Source organism: Syngnathus scovelli, chromosome 5 (assembly GCF_024217435.2).
Source record: "Syngnathus scovelli strain Florida chromosome 5, RoL_Ssco_1.2, whole genome shotgun sequence".
Classification (NCBI taxonomy): Eukaryota; Metazoa; Chordata; class Actinopteri; order Syngnathiformes; family Syngnathidae; genus Syngnathus; species Syngnathus scovelli.
The window spans coordinates 5533135-5552457 of record NC_090851.1 but is presented as its reverse complement, the minus strand read 5'-3'; the positions used below and the strand labels follow the sequence as shown (position 1 = coordinate 5552457).

The following is a 19323-nucleotide window of genomic DNA, read 5'->3' as shown; positions in this document are numbered from 1 at the left end:
ATTATTATTTTTTATTTTTTTTTTCAGTTCAACAAGTGCAATAAGAATAATTTGCCCTTGCACCAAAATCCTTTAGTGCAAAAACATTTAACCTTTGCTCCCGAATCCAGTACCCAAACAGCCTCTGACTGTGACTGAAAACAATCCATTTCCTGAAACTGATTGTCGGGACTTTCCCATCGGAAATAATGTAAAGCGTATACTCCATTCCACGGTCAACCGGTTGCCCTCAATAAAACTTGAATAACAGTACAAACAATTTTCCAAATAACATTTTACCTAGTATACAACTGTAAAAATAATTGGAAAGAGGTCTCGTGAAAGCACATGTGCAGACCTTGTGCAGCACTCATGTTGCTGGGTGGTGTTAAATTTAATACCCACTTAACACTTGCAAGATAGTTTCATCGACTTTTGATGCCTGATTTTAGACCCCTTAATCATCAGCACTACCTGGTTTATTATAGGCTATTCATGAGCCACTCTTGTATAATGTGCCCCTAACATTCTGCTGTTGGCTCACTTTAAGTTTCCACTCTTGTCACATCCAGTTTGTGTCACATCCAGCATCTATAAGCAGACTCAAAAGCTGGCCAGAGGATTTAAATTTACATGCAAACCTTCCATTATTGGTTCCACTGCAGGGCTGTTGTGATGCACGCAATATCAGAATGATGTTATGCTTATATCAAAATTCCAGACTCTGGAATTTGACGACAATGTGAAGCGAACAAAAGATGAAGAAGAAGAAGAAGCGCAAAATGGAGCGTGACAAACTGCACGGCAGCATTTCTCTCACTTTCCTTAAATTTCATTTTGAGTTGTCGCTTTGACGCACTCGCGTAGTACATCGAGGTTGAAGGCTGTCACCAAATTATTGCGTCAAGCTTGGATTCTGGTCCAGAGTCAGGCCCCACCCAACACTTTTTACAGTTTCTGCGGTGAGAAAACATATGGCGGATGCAGGTCGCCCTAAATATGGTCTTGTGCTTGCTTCATGCTTCTTTAAAATCAGTTTCTTGATTCTGAGCATGAGCACCTCTTTTATGTATTCAAATATTCTGTCGCTTAATAGTACACATTAACACGTCAATCTCAAAACTTCTCAACTTTCAGGGAGATACATCACCGTACTGCCTCCATTATTTCCAACAGGAAACATATTTTGATTGGATTCTCTGTTCTACAAAGATTGCTCTGTTCACAAAGCAAAAAACTTAAATTAACTGCTAAGTTTCAAACTACTGTGAAGAAATTCGTGTTTTTGTAGTATTTGGCACGTCTGGTATGTTTATGGAGTTGCAGGACTGACTTTTAGATTAAGCTGTAAATTAGGCATATGCAAACAAAGGAATTCTCATACTATTGCTACCAATAATAATAATGATAATTATGATAATTATGATAATTATGATAATAATGATAATAATGATGATAATGATGATAACAATGATAATAATGATAATAATAATAATAATAATTGAGATAAGTGTAATACATTTTAAACCTATACAATCTGATATTGATATTGCTCCAACAACAACAAAAAAAGAGTATCAGATTATCTACATCTAAAATCCCAGATAGAAGCGGTCCATACTCAGTTCCAGCACTTCTGTCCAGCATGCAAAGCCCACGAGATGCGCTTCAATTGAGCTGACCACAAAAACAGGGCCTTTAATGTTCAGAAATGTTAAAAATGGCCATTGCCCACATTTAAAAACAACTTTCCAATATTGTCCTGCTACCATACAGGTGACCCGGTGACCCAATATTGTCCAATCAACAAAAGCTCATCTCATTTATCACACGTATTACTTTGTAAATTCAATTTAACTCCGTTGATTAAGTCTGTTTGAAACTGAGTCATCAGCGTCAGTATAAATGAAGCCTGCACCTCATATCTTAGTGTATCTAAATCCTTTCGACAGAAAGGTTTACTTTGAGTTTGGGTGAGCCCACCAAGCGCATGACGATGAATCCCTTATTCAAATCACACGGTGCTTCTATTAGCGGATTTAATATTGTCATATCACTCTCCACATTCCTAACCAAATATTGTGCAGCGTTAACAGCTCTGAAACAAACAAAGCCATTAGCCAATGAAGTGGAACACTCTGAATGTGCACAACCATCATCATTTGCACACTTCCCCCAACAAGCAGCTCCATCTGCATTGTGAATCACAACAAGTAAAATGAATTAGTGACCTAATTAAAGAAGGACGTTCAGACCAACGGGAAGAAAAGCAATTCTTGCTGAATGTGCTTGCTTGTTTGACTATTTGGTGCATTGCCGGGTATTTTACACCGAGTGCTTTTCATACAACACATCGCCGTTGCCCCCTTTGACCTAAGATGGGCGCTAGCATGCATTCATGTCCGATATGGCACAGATGCTTGCTAAGCCTGTCGGTAAAAGAAAAAAAAAAGATGGAAGTAAAGGTATGAGTTTCAGGATGAGGATGACAAAATAAAAATAACACAACAGTTGCTGTAATTAGAGGAGTCAAAATTAATTGATTAATTGAGAGCTAATCGGTTATCAAATCACCAACAATTTTAATAATAAATGACTAATCATTCAGGGCCATTGTTTCTCCTACATGTGTCTGATTCCAGACTCTCAATTGTAATTATTCTCTGAAAGCAAACTTTATTTTTTTAATCAAAATAAGATTTTAGAAAACAGTGATTGAGTCATTAACTGAATCAGGTGGGTGAATGCAGAATCATCTCTCCCTTGAGACGTCATAAAACAGTACCAAATAAAAAAAGAAGAATTGATTAAATGACCAATAATCATGAAAAGTAGTTTTTTAATACACTTCAATGAAAAATAACATTTGTATCCAAAAAATTCTACAAATATGCAGGTGTGACAGTTACCTAGATTTATTCATATTTACCAGATCAATCAAATATATTTGATTTGGAAAGTCTCTGAGGTGTGTTGCTTGAGTGGATCGATTGATGAATAAAAGATCCCGACCCAGTCTGAGGTATGAAACCATGCCGCCACGACGTAAGCATATATAATTTAATCGGTTTTCGTGCAGAAAGCATCGCATATCAGAAAACAGACAAAAAGAAACTATTGGATCAGCTGGCTCACTCGGGATGGGCAACATTGATCAATTCATTAATCGACCATGTGTCAGTTGTGCAAAATGTAATGTTTTTTTAAACATGACTTGCATCAATTATAGCAAAATGGAGATGTGCTGTCTATTCAGACAACTAGTATAGAGTCAAGAAATTGGGATGTTACTTCATATGACACTGGCATGGAAATAAATTTTGAAGAGCTCCAAGTTGTTTTTGTTCAAGCAATTTTATGGATAGAATAAAACCACATTACCTTAGCTTGATTACAACAGATAGTCTTAATCTCGGGAAAATACAGTAGACCTTTGTACAATGTGAACAAATTATAGGCAGATGTTTTAGAGATTGTTCCGTATTTGATTATGAAGCCGAGGGGGTCAATTCTGTGTGATAAAGGGGGGAGACAAACATACTGGGACGTAACATCCTGTTGTCATAATGTGGAAGAATGCATCTTTCTCTCGCATGAATGGCTTTTTTCCACATTATCTCCCTCGCTGCCGAAATACGGCTCCATCCTTTCCGGTTTTGAAAAATGCATTATTGTACCCACTGTGTTTACCAAACTAACCATCACGGACGTACATTGTCTTTGTATGTCCACCACCAAAGCATTGAACAGCAAAGAAGGACTTTAAGATATTTTATTTTTTACATGCATGGATATGAATATGAATTGCTAATGCTAATTGTCATTCAATAAATTTATAAAATATTAAATTTGCCCAAACGGATAGATGTATGATAGAAAAGATTTTTCTCGGGAAGATTTAGTAAGATCGCATACAAAACAGGAATTATGGATGAATGAATGCAATGCACTGTAAGATCACTTTGACTTTAACAGATGTGCTGCTGACAGATGTTTTACTGATATTTATGTCATCCCCAAACATAATTATGTCCTCCGAGACGGACGCTACAACAGATGCCACCAGAATGTCGGTGAAGCAAATCTACATGGTTACCAAAAAAAAGATAAAGAAGCTGCAGCGAATAAGTCCAAAAAAGACAAGTAACTGCACTGACCATTTCCCCGCCGGCGTGGCTCACCTGACTCTTGTATTCCTTTTAAGCTGTTGCAATGACAGATGCGTCAACACATTGTCACCAGCCTTGTTGCTTGCATCTACACTACCTTTGTAACACACACAAAGAATTTGCACACTATGTCCAAGCTGAGAGCCATTTGGATGCTGAGTGCGGATCCCCAGTGACTCACAAGGGTCAGTGCAAAACAAAAAAAAAGGACAAAAATCACTTCAGCTCACACTGAGGACAAATTTCCAGTAAGGGTCATACAAGGGTGTACTTGCTTTCCAATCCACATTTTCTGACAGGAAGTGCTCCTGATAACACAGCAACAATGAGGCATAAACGCTTGTTATTGTATTTCATGTGGATGACAAAGAGCACCTTAACAGGAAATGACTGTGCCACCTTTGGTAGTTTTCATCAAGGTCATTTACAACCCAAGGCGCTTCCACAGTAAATAAGAGCAATAGCTTTCACTCTTGAACCCGCATGATTGACATCTCCCTGTGTGCGCTGGCCTGCTGGTTCTTGCTTTGATTACAGAGTGGCTGCATTGACTCGGGATTTTAAGACTAGTGCGCACACCAAAAAAAGCAGACTTATCGCATTCCAATATATCCAAATGACAGCATGCTAACATGGGTGAAATGCTGAGAAGATGAAGACTGCCTGTCATCCATCACGCCACAGAGCACCCTGCAGTGAGGCAGACACATGCGGAACAGAATAATAATGTACAGGCTCTATCCTCTACGGGAATACTATAATGTGATTAAATTGCTTAGTTTTTTGCAAGCTTGTATTTGACGCCCATGCAGCCAGCCACGCAAGATTGCGGGATGGCGATACCGTATAGCGCCTTTACATTGCATTACACTAACGCATCTAACGGGACCGGTCAAGTGTTGCCTTGCAGGCCACATTCCCATGAGCAAGTCCGGGTTGCCATGCCATTTGCATAGACACAGGTTGATATGGAGAGAAAGAAGTAAAAGAAAGGCTTACCGTGTCAGTAGGAGCATATATACAGTACACATCCCGTGCACAGTAGAAGCGAAATTAAGCCCGCTATCGTACAGTCCTTTTTTGCAAATAGATGAGAAATGACCGCACTTGACTCCGGCGCTTCTGTTCAAATAGGGAAGGAAATGAAATTTCAAAAATGAGGGGAATATTTTGCAAAGCGGCAGGTAAGGTAGTGTGCTTGGTATCCGGAGGCACGCGAGAGGATGGACGGATGGAAGTCCGCTGGAGTGTGCAGGGGAAGGAGGATAGAGGCGTATTTCTTGCCGCCTGTCTCCTCCCGTTCTCCCTCCCTCCCTCCCTCTCTTTCTCTCTCCTCTCTATCCCTCGTTATCTCCCCTAGACGCCTTTATCGCCTTCACTGACTTTTCTCCACGAGCGCCAAAACAGTGCGGTCAAGTCAGTTGCAAAGGATCAGCTATGACAAACCGGTTTTGTTTTGTTTTTTTGCAGGAGCCAAGTGGACGCTGCACGGTGGATAAGCGCGTGCAGCCCGGCGACATGAGGCTCGTGTGGCAAGGTGGGCGGGGGTGAGCGCGAGGATGGGTGGGTGGCTTGTTTTAGGAGGGATGGGAAGGTGGTGATGATTTCTGCCAAGGGGATGCACGCAGAAAGAAAGCGCCAGGAGAGAAGAGTAGCTCGATCAAGTGGGTTATCTGGTGGAAAACACGGAACTGGATTGGATTCCGAGATGTCTAGAGTTAGGGCTCCACCTACCGTGTGTAAACACACAAATACATTGGGAAGGGGTTGAAACTTGAGCAGAAACCGAATTTCCCTCTGCAAAACTCAAATGACCTTGTGTAAAGAAGTTGTGTTCGTTTGTGTTGTACTCTGTTGATATTCCTAACTTGTTTGCCAAGTGTTTTTTGTCAAAGTTCACGTTTCATTACAAAAAAAAATCTAATGGCGCACCTGGAAAAATTTCACAAATATCGTTCTGTAACTGGAACAACGATAATCTAGTTTCAATTTGCTTGCACGTTTACTTATTGTCTAACCAATTAGATGGACGGACGGACGGGCGGTTGATTGGTTGGATGGATGGATGGCTGGACGGACGGACGGACGAACCGGCGATTGGATGGATGGATGGACGGACGGACGGACGGGCGGATGGATGGTAGATACCGATGGTAAAACATGTTGCCGTTTTCACAAAATTTAAGACTATTTCTTCTGGTTAAAGTTGTCATTCATTTATTATTATTTGTAGTCAAAATGATATATTGTTGGTCAAAAATCTAATTTGCAGATTGCCATTTTATTTTGCCTTTATTATAACTTTCATTCTGTTATTGAAGAAGATAATAAATCATAAGTTACTCCCTTTTCTTGGTCAGTCTTTCATTGAATTAGTCTTGCTCAAGTAATTACTTGGAGGACATTTTTTTTCTGTATATATAGGAAAAGTGCTTTTACTCTAAAACGTCCTTTTTTCCCCCCTTCACAACTAGTATGCTGAAAACTCAACTGCAAGGTGTACTTAATGTTGTGTCCGGTGAATGTCAGGGTAGAGGATCAGCGGCCGACATGCGCACTGGCGTCCTGTCAAAGAGGGCTGCAGAATAAATTACACTTGCTTCTTTGATCAGCAGGTCGTGTGCCATTGTACTGTCACTTGTTATGGAAACTTTGTTTTTTTCGGTGCGTGTATTTTCTGGCGTCTTGCAGTGAACCAGAGGAAGCGGTGAGCGTCCACAGTACATCCGGGACCTGTTGCGCGTCCCCCGGTGTGTGTCCATGGATCTTTACGGAGCGTCTGTGATGACCGTCTGCTCGTCACGGTAATGGACGGAACTAGATGCTGTCTGTATATGTCATGTCAAATTAATAGCTAACGTGCATAATTGATTAGTCTAAATGATGTTCATATTGATGTTGTCTAGTCTGCATCGCCTTATTAAGAGAAAATAAGTTCGGAATAAACCGTGAAGGACGCTGCGACGCACTTATCTGTTGCCACACTAATTAGCTTTTCAATGAGACCTTGTCATTGCCAACGGAAACCATTTTTGCAGTATACATTCAATGGACTCATTATACACATCCGTTCAAATTCAATAAAAGAGCTTTATTTCAAATTTTGGCTTCATATAAGATGATAATGCTACACAATATTGGTTATGTGGGGGAGGGGGTTGCACATTATTATCAGATTTATGTTATTGATTCAAAAATGTTCCTAAGATCAAAAAGAACTGCTTCAGTCAAATTTGATCATGTAACTGAGACACCACCACCAATAAACATTTGGTTGTCTCAAAAATGAGCGTGATTGTGACATATTGGTTTGCGTTGTTCAAAATGTAATAATGTGGAGACCAACCAATGTACAGTAGGCTGATAGAGAGGCTGTATGTCGCAATTAATTACCATCGGGGGCCGGTAAACCCGTTTGGAGATTTAAATCCCGCTAAAGAGCATTAGTTGACAAGCCATTCGCTTGTTTAAAAAAAAAAAAAAGAAAGACAATGGTGAAGAAAATGAAGTGTGTTGCAGAGCAGATGTGGAATGCATATTGAGCACATTTCTTCAATTATGATTGGAAGATGTTTCTATGTGCAGTTGCAATTAATTTCTATAAGATACTTAACAAGTATTCCACAGATAAAGTGATAAAAGTATTTATTCTTTGTAGGTGTTGAAATCTTGGATGCCAGAAAGAAAATGGCATTTAACTGAGACGCAAAGTCACCAAGAAAGTGCTCAACCAAGCAAATCTATGATGGAGATCATGGGTAAGTACATTAAAGACTTCCAGACCAGACACACATGCCGAATTGTATACTTATTTACAGGCAAGGTTGCACTAGTACAATGAAGATGCACCCCAACTTTGTTGTGAAGAGTTTACAGCATTTTAATCTTCTGCCATGTGTAATTACTGAACTTGTGTCATTAGCTACTTCCTCACCTAATACAGCGGGACAACTTGACCCCATGCAAGCTTCCATGGTTTTGCATTTTTTGGCAGTTTCACAATTGTACCTTTGCAGCATTTGGATTTTAATACTGATTACCATAATTTTCGGACTATAAGCCGCACCAGACTATAAACCGCACCAGATAAAATTCGTGATTCAGGGTTTACAATTTAAGAAAAAAGTAGCGGCTTATAGTCTGAAAATAAAGGTAATATAAAAGGCAGACTATTTACATATGCAATTAAAATATGCTACCTTGAAATGAGCTCTAGTCAGGTAGGGGTCACAACTTGAATGGATGTGAATTTGACGATCGTTCAACCTCTTAAGACTCATTTCTCGTGATCATTTTTTGTCAGTTTCACAATTGTACATTTGCAGCATTTGGATTTCAATACTGATGAGTATAAAGGGCAGATCATTTATGCAACTAAAATATGCTAGATATGAGAATTAAAGCTCTAGGGGTAAATGCAAAGTCATCCAAGAGAAACCTTGTAGCTGAATGACAGACAAATTAATGATGTAGACTTTCTGTGCAGATACTCAGCGTGCCTTGGAAGCTGTGGAGCGACTTCAAGCCAAACTGAAAGAGCGAGGGGAGGTCCCTGCTCAGGAGAAACTCAGCCTGCTGAAGACGGTTCTACGGAGCCCCCTCTTTCTTCATATTCTCACCTTACAGAAGGCTCAGCGGAAGCCCCCAGCCAAGGTAGCGCACGAGCTCAAGTGTGTGTGTGTGTGAGGGGGTGTTTGGTGTACATTGAATGGGAAAGAAGCTGGAATGATTCCCAAAATACTGAATGCAGGAAGCAAACCGGATGAGTAATCAGCTTACCTTGGCTTACCACTAAAGCCTGGAGACAGAGAGAGGGAGTGAGAAGAAGGGGTGAAAGAAGACGTGGTTTTACTCTATGTAATGTCAAGGAGTTTGAAATAATCATATAGAAGTTTTGCCTACAATTCTTGTTTGAGTGTGAGCTGTGGAAAATAGTTATTCACACCCATACTGGCCAGTTAGCAAATGAAAGATGTGACATAATCAAGGTTATGTAGCTTGGCAGTGTATCAAGACTTGGCAAGTGTGATTAAGCCTTAATAGTCTAACACCATAAGACCAAGACAAGCGTTATTACGTTAAAAAAGTAACATGGCACAGCTTTCAGTTAACTCTCAGGAGATGTGATGACCTATACAAAATTGGACCAAAGGAACATCTACTATCAGTTCCAATTAATACAACAAAAATGTAACCCCCCCCCCCAAAAAAAAAAACAACAACATTATAAAAACCTGTATACACGATTAATGATGTACTTAATGCAAAACAAATAGTGACTCTGTACTTTTTGCAATGCAGGATCTTACTTGACCATGATAAACCTCTTTTTCATTTTTTCTGTTGCCTAACACCGATTCAACGATACTTTCCGTCATTGAATGGCTAAATCAAGAAAGAGTCCCCTCCTTACGACAAATAATTCCATCCTTCTATCATCCTACTCCCGTCTGTCTCTATAGGTGCTTCTTACAATTAATGTCTCCACCTTCACCATCTCCTTATCGTCCTCATCCATTCCCCTCTCGATGTTTCCCCTTCTGCCTTCCATCGATCAACTCTTCTCGTTTATCAGTTCTTTCCCTATCACACCTTACTTTTCAAAATCATCCTCACTTTCCCCTCCTCTGCCATTCTACTAGGGGAAGGGTCTCTCCAAGTCAGTGTCCATGAACTGTGGCAAGTGGCAGGGTGTGGCGATGGACGCTAAGACGCTCAGCCACAGCGACTCCTACACTTGGGCCATCGAGAACCAAAGATCCAACAGGTCACTCCACAGGGACGGAAGTGTTTCCTCCCTGGACTCGCAGGATTTGTCCTTCTCAGATAACTGCATTCACACCGAATCGCAGGTAAGCCAGATATGAGTCACAAGCATGAGATTATTCATAGTAATGGGAGCAACTTACTCCCAAGGCGCTGGCTCAATAAAAAGATGAAGCACATTGCCTTTTCAAAAATGTCAATTTGTTCGAGAATATTGCTTCAGATGACACAGGCTTTCCTGGGTATAAACCGGCGTGGTGGAGCTCGGCTTACTTGATGTCACTTCGGGTTTCTTTGTCATTTCTTTTAGTACTGCACACCACCTCGAATATCTAGAACCATGTCTATGGGGAGGAATCTGGCAGCAATTGCACATGAGGTAAACAAAACACAATCTCTCTCTTTCCATCCACCTATTGATTTATTTTCGTTTGTTTATTTATTTAATTATTATTTATTTATTAACCGACTTTTGGTTATTGGTCTTTTATATTAGAGGCGTCACCTGGAGATCATCGAACTGACCAATGATGGGAAGGGTCTTGGCTTTGGCATCATCGGAGGACGGAGCACAGGAGTGATGGTCAAGACCATACTTCCTGGAGGAGCAGCTGGACAGGTCATTTGAAAATCATTTAAATGTTTTGATTGCAAGTTCGCCAGATGTGTTGGGACATGACAACTTCAAATTTTTCTTGCGACGATCTATTCTCAGAATTTTGTCAAGATTTGTTACAGTTTGTTAGTCACTGCTGTGCTGTTTTTTTCTTGGCCATTGGGACAGATATGGTTGAGCCCTACTACAGTTGTCTAGTAACAAATTATCACGTACACATTTAATGTGACCAGGAACTCTCAGTGCTGTCATTGAAATACGGTTCCCGCATCTGTAAGACGGAATTGCAGAGTCTCCGATCAGTATTATTCATGCGATTCACTAAATTACCAATGGAAAACTGAAAAGTTTAAAAAGCCGATAAGACACGAAGAGAAATGACACTAGTTTTGCAACTACAATGTTCAGCCAAGCTAATTAGCTGGAGCCCCACCATTTTCTTTTCCCTTAAAAGACTCACTTAAAGAGTTTCCATGCTGCGGGGTGACAATGCTAAGTACTGTCCCACTGTGCCAGTAAAAAGCCTCTAAAACTCACCAATTAAGACCAGGCAAATGAATGTAAGATTTTGATGCAGCCAGTTACAATGTTGTTCGAGCTAATTTAAGCAACCCTTCTGCCGCTTCCTACTTCTCCTTGAGTGTCGTGGTTTTCTCACCTAATGTTCTTTGCTACCCAAATTAACTGTAGCACTAGCACCTTTAATGGATTAAAAGAAAAATGTGATGTGATTAAAATTTGGCACCCCAAGGATAAACGTCTGCGCAGCGGGGATCAGATTTTGCGCATCGGTGACACCGATCTGGCTGGCATGAACAGCGAGCAGGTGGCGCAGGTAAGTAGATAGATAGATAGATAGATAGATAGATAGATAGATAGATAGATAGATAGATAGATAGATAGATAGATAGATAGATAGATAGATAGATAGATAGATAGATAGATAGATAGATAGATAGATAGATAGATAGATAGATAGATAGATAGATAGATAGATAGATAGATAGATAGATAGATAGATAGATAGATAGATATTCATATTCATATTCACTGGCCATTTCGTGACCCAGGTGCTACGAAATGCTGGTACCAAGGTCAAGCTACTCATCGCCAGGGATATCAGCAAGGACAACATTTCCTCTCCTGTCCTCAGTCAGGAGTCCTTGGACGGCGAGGTTTGTTAATCCCAAAATGTATTGAATATCCCCAAAACAATATTATCAAGGCTTAATTGTGCGAGCAATGTCCTTTTTGGTTGTAGTTTATAAATTATCGCAAGTGCTTTTTGTTATATTTTGATGACATTTACGTTTCTCGGCGAACATAAAAACACTTATGGGAAATTTAATGATGATTACGCACGCCGGTGGTTAAATTGCTGTTATCTAGCATTTGGCCTTGCTAGGCTTTCACTATTATGTACTTATTTAGCATGTGTGAGCATTTTGTCACGACATAAAACACCTCCACTCGCTACAGTACGGTTAATTGAAACGAGCAGCACAATAATTAACATTTTATGATAACAATACCTCAAAAGGTGTGCATTATGATTGTTTTCTAATCATTCTTAATAGACTGTGTAGGTGTGTCTGTGGGTGTATACAATCTTGTCTCTCTGCCTTTTCACCAGCTCTTTGACTTGAACGATGACTACGAGTTCAGTGTGCAGTTCACTAAAAACAGCCGGGGGCTGGGATTCACCATCTCCAGCTATATAGGCGACCTCAACTCAAGTAATATAAGATGCTTCATATTCGAAGATCAAAACATAATCAAAAAGGGTGTGATGTGGGGCTGTGTTTTTTTTTCCTTCTCAGTATACAGTGCTGGTGTTACAGTAAAGAGCATTTTGAAGGGCAGCAGTGTCGACCAAGATGGGCACATTCATATTGGAGATATCATCCTGTCTGTAAGTCTTGAAAAAAAAAAAAGTTTTTAAATTGCACGGTAAACATTTTTTAGAAATCAGGAGTTCATTTCTGTCTTATGCGCCTGTACCCAAATATTGTATTTCAAGGTAGTTCCTGGTAACTTGAATAAAAAAAAGCAGTGTACTCCAAGCCGAGACATCTAAGATGGCTTCCTGACCTTACATTAGCAAAAAGAATATTTGTCGAGCACATTTTATACCGCTAGGAATTGTTGTTGTTATTTTCCCTAGAAGATTGCATCCGGGAAAGTAAAAAGTGTGCGAACAATTGGCAATAACAATAAATATCTCAAACAAATACCGGGTCACTCTCATGGCAGTTTGTCCCCATACGATAGTATCCAAGCTCAAATCCACTTGTTTATTTCAATGTCCTGAAGGAGCCAGTGCGAGGTTCACACAAAGTCACAAGTTTGCCTGGGTCCTTGTTATAGGCCAGGATAAGCTCAAGCTTTAAAGCGGATATGTTCTGGGAAATTGACTTTTCAACTGTTTGTATACAAATAATTAGGTCTCTGGAGTGCCTGCTCACCCATCAAGTGTGAAATTAAACAGCCAAGTAAATCTTTTGTTAGCTGCCATTTCCCAAAAAAATTGTGTCCTGACCTTGAATAAATCGTATTGTCACAATAATTAAATTAGCTGGTGGTGCAATTTATTTGCACGATGTACTATATGCGCAAGGGTGAGCCTCAAGGGACTCTGAGCTTCTCCACAAGTTTCCAATAACATCACAAAGAGTACATTCACAAGTCGATTTATATGAAATATAGTCACTGGAGGGGGTCTAGTTGCCATGGTAACAACAATCAGAGATGTATGACTAACCCCCAAAGTAAATTGTTTCAGTTGTTTTGAATTTTTATATTTTGATGGATGATATCAGAGACTTTGTGTAAGACACCTTGGAAGTGCTTTAAATTGCTTAAAAAATGTCTCTTGTGGGTAGTTTGCGTCTGTGCTTAGTGCTTCTGAGAATTCCTCCGCAAGAATTTTTGCTGTCTGTAGAAAAACAGGGAAGGGAGGAAAAACATTAAGGTGCTTATATTGCCTATAATTCCTGAAAGGTCCCTTTTAAATTTGAAATATTTGTGTGTGACACATTACCAATGTGACGAGGAAGTCTGAGATATTGATAGAAAAGGATATATAATTTTTCATTTTCTATTTCCATTATTTTTTTTTTTATGGGAACAGTTACTGCCTTCTTGACTCTCCCTTCATCTCTGTCACCCTCACTTCTGTGTGTCCCTTCACCAGGTGGATGGGGTGAGCCTCCAGGGCTGCAGTGAGCAACGTGCGATGGAGGTGCTGAGACGGACGGGTCCCGTCGTCAGACTGAGACTCCTGAGAAAGGCCGTCCGCTTGAGTCACATTTTGCCCCCGGTCCCTCCGCTCCAGCCTCTCCGACACTCCCACAGCTTCCACGAGGGCAATCCCTACAAAGTGGGACTAAACAAGATTCATGAGACAGGTGATATGTGAAGCTCACAAAGATGTTGAATGTTCTGTACCAATGCGATATTTGCTCGGTTTTGATTAAAATTGTCAGGGTGATATTTGTACATCCAATACATCTCTTTAAATTGCGTGTCTCGTGAGTGTAAACTCGAGTTTCATTCCTTGTGTGTTTACACGCATGTTTGCAAAACTCTTGCTCCCTCCAAGGAATATGCTCACTGCGTGAAATCTCCCGGCGTGCAGCATACGCCGACAGACGACGCCGACATGATTCAAGAAACGGTAAGCTCCCGTTTCCTTATGCCGCGCTGCAGTCTGCAAGTGGATGATGAGACTCGCTCTGATACTCTTAAGTAGGCTCGTGGAAGAGCGATGTGGCGGCGAAGCATGCTTTTTGATGAGAGTCTATTTTTAGTGGCACGCAATCATGTGTTTATCCAACTCATTCGGCTCCATCCGGATGATTTGCCTGCCCGCATACGCCGCTTTATTTAGACAGCCATCTTTGGGTTTGATTGGGGAGCTCTGTTAAATAGGGCCTTGATTGCTATGAGGCATTCAAAGATCAAGTACAAGAAAATATTTGTTTGCCAAGAAATCTGATAGTGGGTGTGATAATGAACACTTCATTGTCTTTTGTTTGGAGACATCATGCATTGCTCCAAGGTCACGATAACGACTCAACGCTTTCTGTCCTGGCCAATCGTGAATAGCTGTATGTCTGTGATCTCAGGTGTGAAACTGACACCGGCAGAGGAAGAAGACCTAAGGATGAGGTGGCAACGAGCAGTTGGACCAAGATATGAAGTCGTAGTATGTACCTTTGCACTCTGTTTCATTCAATTCGGTATAGAATTTGTACAATAGGCGTACATTTTTTTGTGTTTATACTTGGATGAGCAGTTATAAAATAAAAAAATAATTTAAAAAATCAAGCATTTCCACTATTGGCCAGAACAGGTTGATTTATTATTGTACAATTGCTCTTTCAGGTTTGTCAGCTGCAGCGCTTCAGTGAGACAAGCGGCCTTGGCATCAGTCTGGAGGCTCGGGCTGGACATCATTACCTGTGCTCCGTGGTACCCGAGGGCCCGATTGGGCAAAGTGGCAAGATCTTCCTTGGCGACCAGATACTAGAGGTGAAGAACCTAAATTAATAGTTGATTTCTGCTGGATCTAGGTCAGATTCCGTTGTTTGGAAAATGAATGAATGGTTCTGTTATTAGCTTGCCTGGATCTATGCAAACATGGTCAAGGCCAATGAAAGTTGTCAGCCTCAAACTGAGTTGGGATGTGTTTCTCTTTGAGTTCGTGACATTAGGATTGCAGTTTTTTTATGATTATTATAACTATGAACATTTCATTTAGGTCAGCTTTTAAGAGCACAGTGTAGTTTCGTAATGAACACAGAGTTTCCCTTAAGGCGGCCAAGTGGTAATAAGAAGGTGGGTGTGAGTGTGCCCTGCATTTCTGCACTTAAGGGGGGTGAGAATATGCACTCCCACGGTTATTCTGAGAAAGTTCACGAACCTACACATATTCCTTCGTGAAGAGAGCTTGGTTTGTTGAATTTATAAAACTCGCATTTCTGGCCTCCAAAGCCATACAGATGCCATTTTCTGGACATCGACTGTCCTGCCGCAGTCCAAATCTATAGTGACAGTGCGATCTTTTTTATCTTCACCTCACGATTCAAGCATAGCACAGAAATTCCACAATTTTACAGCAAAGTCTGGTGAGTAGGTTGCTCCAGCATAGTTGTGTTCTTCTCAGCCAATAACTGGGATGCTCAGGGCGTTGTGAACTGCAGCCTACAAGTTGTTCTGCCACAACTTCTTCAGCAATCAACTTAATAAATTCAACAGGATCTCTTTGCGGACATGCTGGTTAATCGTTTGTCCTCCAAGCGGTTTAGGAAGATCCATGACTGTGGCACATAGAATCCGTATATTCTCTCTGAGTATGTGAGAAAAGGTTCAATGTCTGCAGCGTGCCAAGGTCGACTACGTTTAATGTAAAAACGTGTTTGGATTTGAAATATATTTGTTCTGACACCAGTCCCAGAGCCTTTCTGGCGCACCTCATATTCAAGGACGCTGCTCAAGTTGGTTAGGGTGTGAAAAAAAATTCACAGGAAAGAATAGTAATCAAACGGATGATACTTGTATTAAAAATGTAAATGTCAAATCAATAAAAACAGCTCAGCTAAGTGACAGCTAAGCTAACAGTTCACGAATTCATTTGACCAAACTTTTCTTCACCCGCAATGCAGTTTGCGTGTGAGCAAAGGACCCATAAATATCCGGATTTTAAAAAAATACGGTGTCTCATTTTCCTTGCAGGTGAACGGCATTCCGCTCATTGGAGAAACACACAAAGAGGTGGTCAACATCCTCAAGGAGCTGCCCATGTGTGTTTACCTGGTGTGTTCTCGCATCGGCGCCCCTGCCATCCCTGACAGCGATGAGGAAGAAGAGGACGATAGCCAACTCACCCTGAAAGAGCTGCTGGCTGAGTTCAATGACAAGGTGAATGCAGGAATGAGCAGATGAGAAAGGGAGGACTGTTTTTTTTATTCCTTTTCCTAAGGCAGGATAAAATGTCCTTTTCTATTCCCGTCCCAGTTGGACCAGGGCTGCGTTATTCCTTGTCCGACGGCCGAGGACATCACAAAGCGCGGGGTGCCCCCGATGTCACCCCCTCTGGCCATGTGGGAAAGAGAGGCGCAGGTGGTAGAGCTGGAGAAAGGGGAGTCGGGATTGGGCTTCAGCATCCTGGACTACCAGGTAATAGACAAGGACCTTATAGCCTTTCTAAAAATAGATCAGACAGCAATAAGCTGCAGTCTCGCAACAACAGTGTCACCTCAGTGAAGAAAATAGAAAAGGCAATGTGAAAGTCCATGTGAGAATTCATCTGATAAAATGGGGTAGAACTTTTCTTGAAAAAAAAAACCTCAAACCCCAGATGCAGCATATTAAAATATGGTTTGAGAGAATTTAAAAATATCACGATCAAAACAACCCAAGCCAAGCTGGCTATTCCCACACTGTTCCCACAGATAACACAATTAAAAATAAATAAAAATGGGGACACTTTTATTATGTATGTTTGTATTTAAAAAAACATCAGAGATAAATGATCTGCCTTCAATTTTAAATAAAACTGGGTTTTCAAGTCTTTTATGCATCTCATCTTCCATATGCTCGTCTTGCAGGATCCGGAGGATGCTACTAAAACAGTGCTGGTAATCCGCTCCTTGGTGCCGGGCGGTGTCGCTGACCGAGATGGCCGCCTGCTCCCCGGAGATCGCCTCATGTTTGTTAATGAGACCGACTTGGAAGGTTCCAGTCTGGATTATGCCGTGCATGTACTGAAGTCCACCGGTTATGGCCCCGTGCATATTGGTGTTGCCAAACCGCTGCCGGTATGTTGGAAAAACCTCCGTTTATCTCTTGTGCATTTAAAAAGAACCGACAGTGTGACAGTGACACTAGTTGTGAAAATACAATCGTGACTTAAATAGCAGTAGTGACATTGGATTAATTAAATCCAATGTTACTGTGGTTGTTTCGGTTTAAAACTATGTCACCATTACGTTGGCATTATTCGTCCCCATGTGAGCTAAATAAAGATTTTAAACAGCTTTGGCTAATAACTGTAAGATGAAGTTATTTATAAATGTACATCCATGACTTTTTTTTCCGGCGTGCCCAATAGTGATAAATAATTTCATTAGAATAGACTAGCTAACGAGTTATGACATATACATCTCGACGAGACTAATAGCCCCGCGAGATGCACGCAGTATGTGACATTTTATTATCCAAGATGAGTTAATTACTGAAGATACTCTCAAGAACAGTTCTCTTTTGTTGTGGACTGTGGCCTAGTAACAAGGACCACGGGGTCCAGTTACTGCCCGTCTGAATATTTAATGCCCCTCCGAGGTGAACACAAAGCTAAGCCACACTAGAAATGGAGAGGCAAGAGGAGGAGGAATGACGGGTGTCTAATTTACTGCCACCTTCTCTCTCTTACTTGCCTCATACCTTGTAATTTAGGCACATTTCGGATGAAGGATACATGGCTGTTCTTATAATAAGCTGCTACATTTCAGATTGGTATTCGTGTGTTGTCAGTTGGAACTTTGCGGCGGCTTGACGCCCATCTTGGAAAGGAGCACACGGTCATTCTGCGATGACAGCGAGAGCCACAGTCAGGTCACCCTGCTAGCTGAGGCGGCTGAGGCCGACACTTGCAACCTGGCGGATAACAACGTCCAAACATATTACAACAACTCGGTAAGTAAGCTCTATGCGTGAGATTTAAACAAGCCAAAATGACTCTGACAGCTGTCTTACTTTGATGCTGTGTGTGTTTTGTCTATGCTTCCGGCGCTCTTTCCACTGTACGGGTCAGCAACCTTTTTGAAAGTGAGAGCTACTTCTGGCGGACTGATTAATGCATAAACATTTTGTCAACTTATATTTCTGGATGGATGATGGGTGGATGGATCGAGTGGGTTTGGTGGATGGATGGATGGATGGATGGATGGATGGATGGATGGATGGATGGATGGATGGATGGATGGATGGATGGATGGATGGATGGATGGATGGATGGATGGATGGATGGATGGATGGATGGATGGATGGATGGATGGATGGATGGATGGATGGATGGATGGATGGATGGATGGATGGATGGATGGATGGATGGATGGATGGATGGATTGGGTGAACAGATGGATGGACGTACGTACGGATGGATGGATGGATGGATGGATGGATGGATGGATGGATGGATGGATGGATGGATGGATGGATGGATGGATGGATGGATGGATGGATGGATGGATGGATGGATGGATGGATGGATGGATGGATGGATTGGGTGAACAGATGGATGGACGTACGTACGGATGGATGGATAGATGGATCTTATATTCTGTAACTCTCTGCAAGCATAGACATTTAATTAATTAACATTTAATTAATTGGTCAATTCTACATTATTCCAAGGAAATAAAAATAACCCATCACTGCTCAGTTATTTATAGAACAAGACCACGATCTACTTATGTGGTTTTTCGGGGCTGCCTCGTGCACGCAGACAGCATGTTCACTCAGAAAACTGAATGGCGTACTTTATTTTCATTGACCTTTTTAGTATGCTGAATTTCAAGTACTGTAATTCAAATGATGTATGTAATTGAAATACATCAATCTTGTGAATTATCCCTAAACATTTTTTTGAGTGTTGGTGACCCCTTCACTTTATATAGCTATGCATCTGCAACTGTAATCTTGCGTAATATCACACAGTGTAACGTGATCAGCGTTGTCTGGGAGAGATACATTTCAGAATAATATTGCAGTTTTGTAGCCAGCAATATT

The 19323-nt window shown here is 41.0% G+C and overlaps 2 protein-coding genes across 18 annotated transcripts in view; one reads left to right on the top strand and one right to left on the bottom strand.

The window, feature by feature from the left end:
* The window catches only part of adgrl3.1 (adhesion G protein-coupled receptor L3.1), a 114734-nt gene extending 109110 nt beyond the window's left edge, over positions 1-5624 (bottom strand). For all 14 annotated transcript variants that reach the window (XM_049721860.2, XM_049721863.2, XM_049721864.2 and 11 more), the window contains exon 1: positions 5148-5624. The gene's annotated coding sequence lies outside the window, so the exon portion shown is untranslated. The remainder of the gene's footprint in view (positions 1-5147) is intronic.
* Positions 5625-5936: 312 nt separating this feature from the next.
* Positions 5937-19323, top strand: part of LOC125969607 (multiple PDZ domain protein) — a 30851-nt gene continuing 17464 nt past the window's right edge. For 3 of the 4 annotated variants that reach the window (XM_049721858.2, XM_049721857.2, XM_049721856.2), the window contains exons 1-18: positions 6650-6952; positions 7807-7906; positions 8635-8801; positions 9791-10000; positions 10225-10293; positions 10411-10533; positions 11282-11365; positions 11601-11705; positions 12164-12266; positions 12351-12442; positions 13724-13937; positions 14132-14206; positions 14658-14737; positions 14917-15063; positions 16267-16452; positions 16549-16710; positions 17142-17351; positions 18067-18228. In XM_049721858.2, coding sequence (XP_049577815.1) covers positions 7822-7906; positions 8635-8801; positions 9791-10000; positions 10225-10293; positions 10411-10533; positions 11282-11365; positions 11601-11705; positions 12164-12266; positions 12351-12442; positions 13724-13937; positions 14132-14206; positions 14658-14737; positions 14917-15063; positions 16267-16452; positions 16549-16710; positions 17142-17351; positions 18067-18228 — 2274 coding nt within the window. In that variant the 5' untranslated portion in view covers positions 6650-6952; positions 7807-7821. Of the gene's footprint in view, positions 6302-6649; positions 6953-7806; positions 7907-8634; positions 8802-9790; positions 10001-10224; positions 10294-10410; positions 10534-11281; positions 11366-11600; positions 11706-12163; positions 12267-12350; positions 12443-13723; positions 13938-14131; positions 14207-14657; positions 14738-14916; positions 15064-16266; positions 16453-16548; positions 16711-17141; positions 17352-18066; positions 18229-19323 lie in introns of those variants that run through there. The other variant, XM_049721855.2, reaches the window with a different exon arrangement.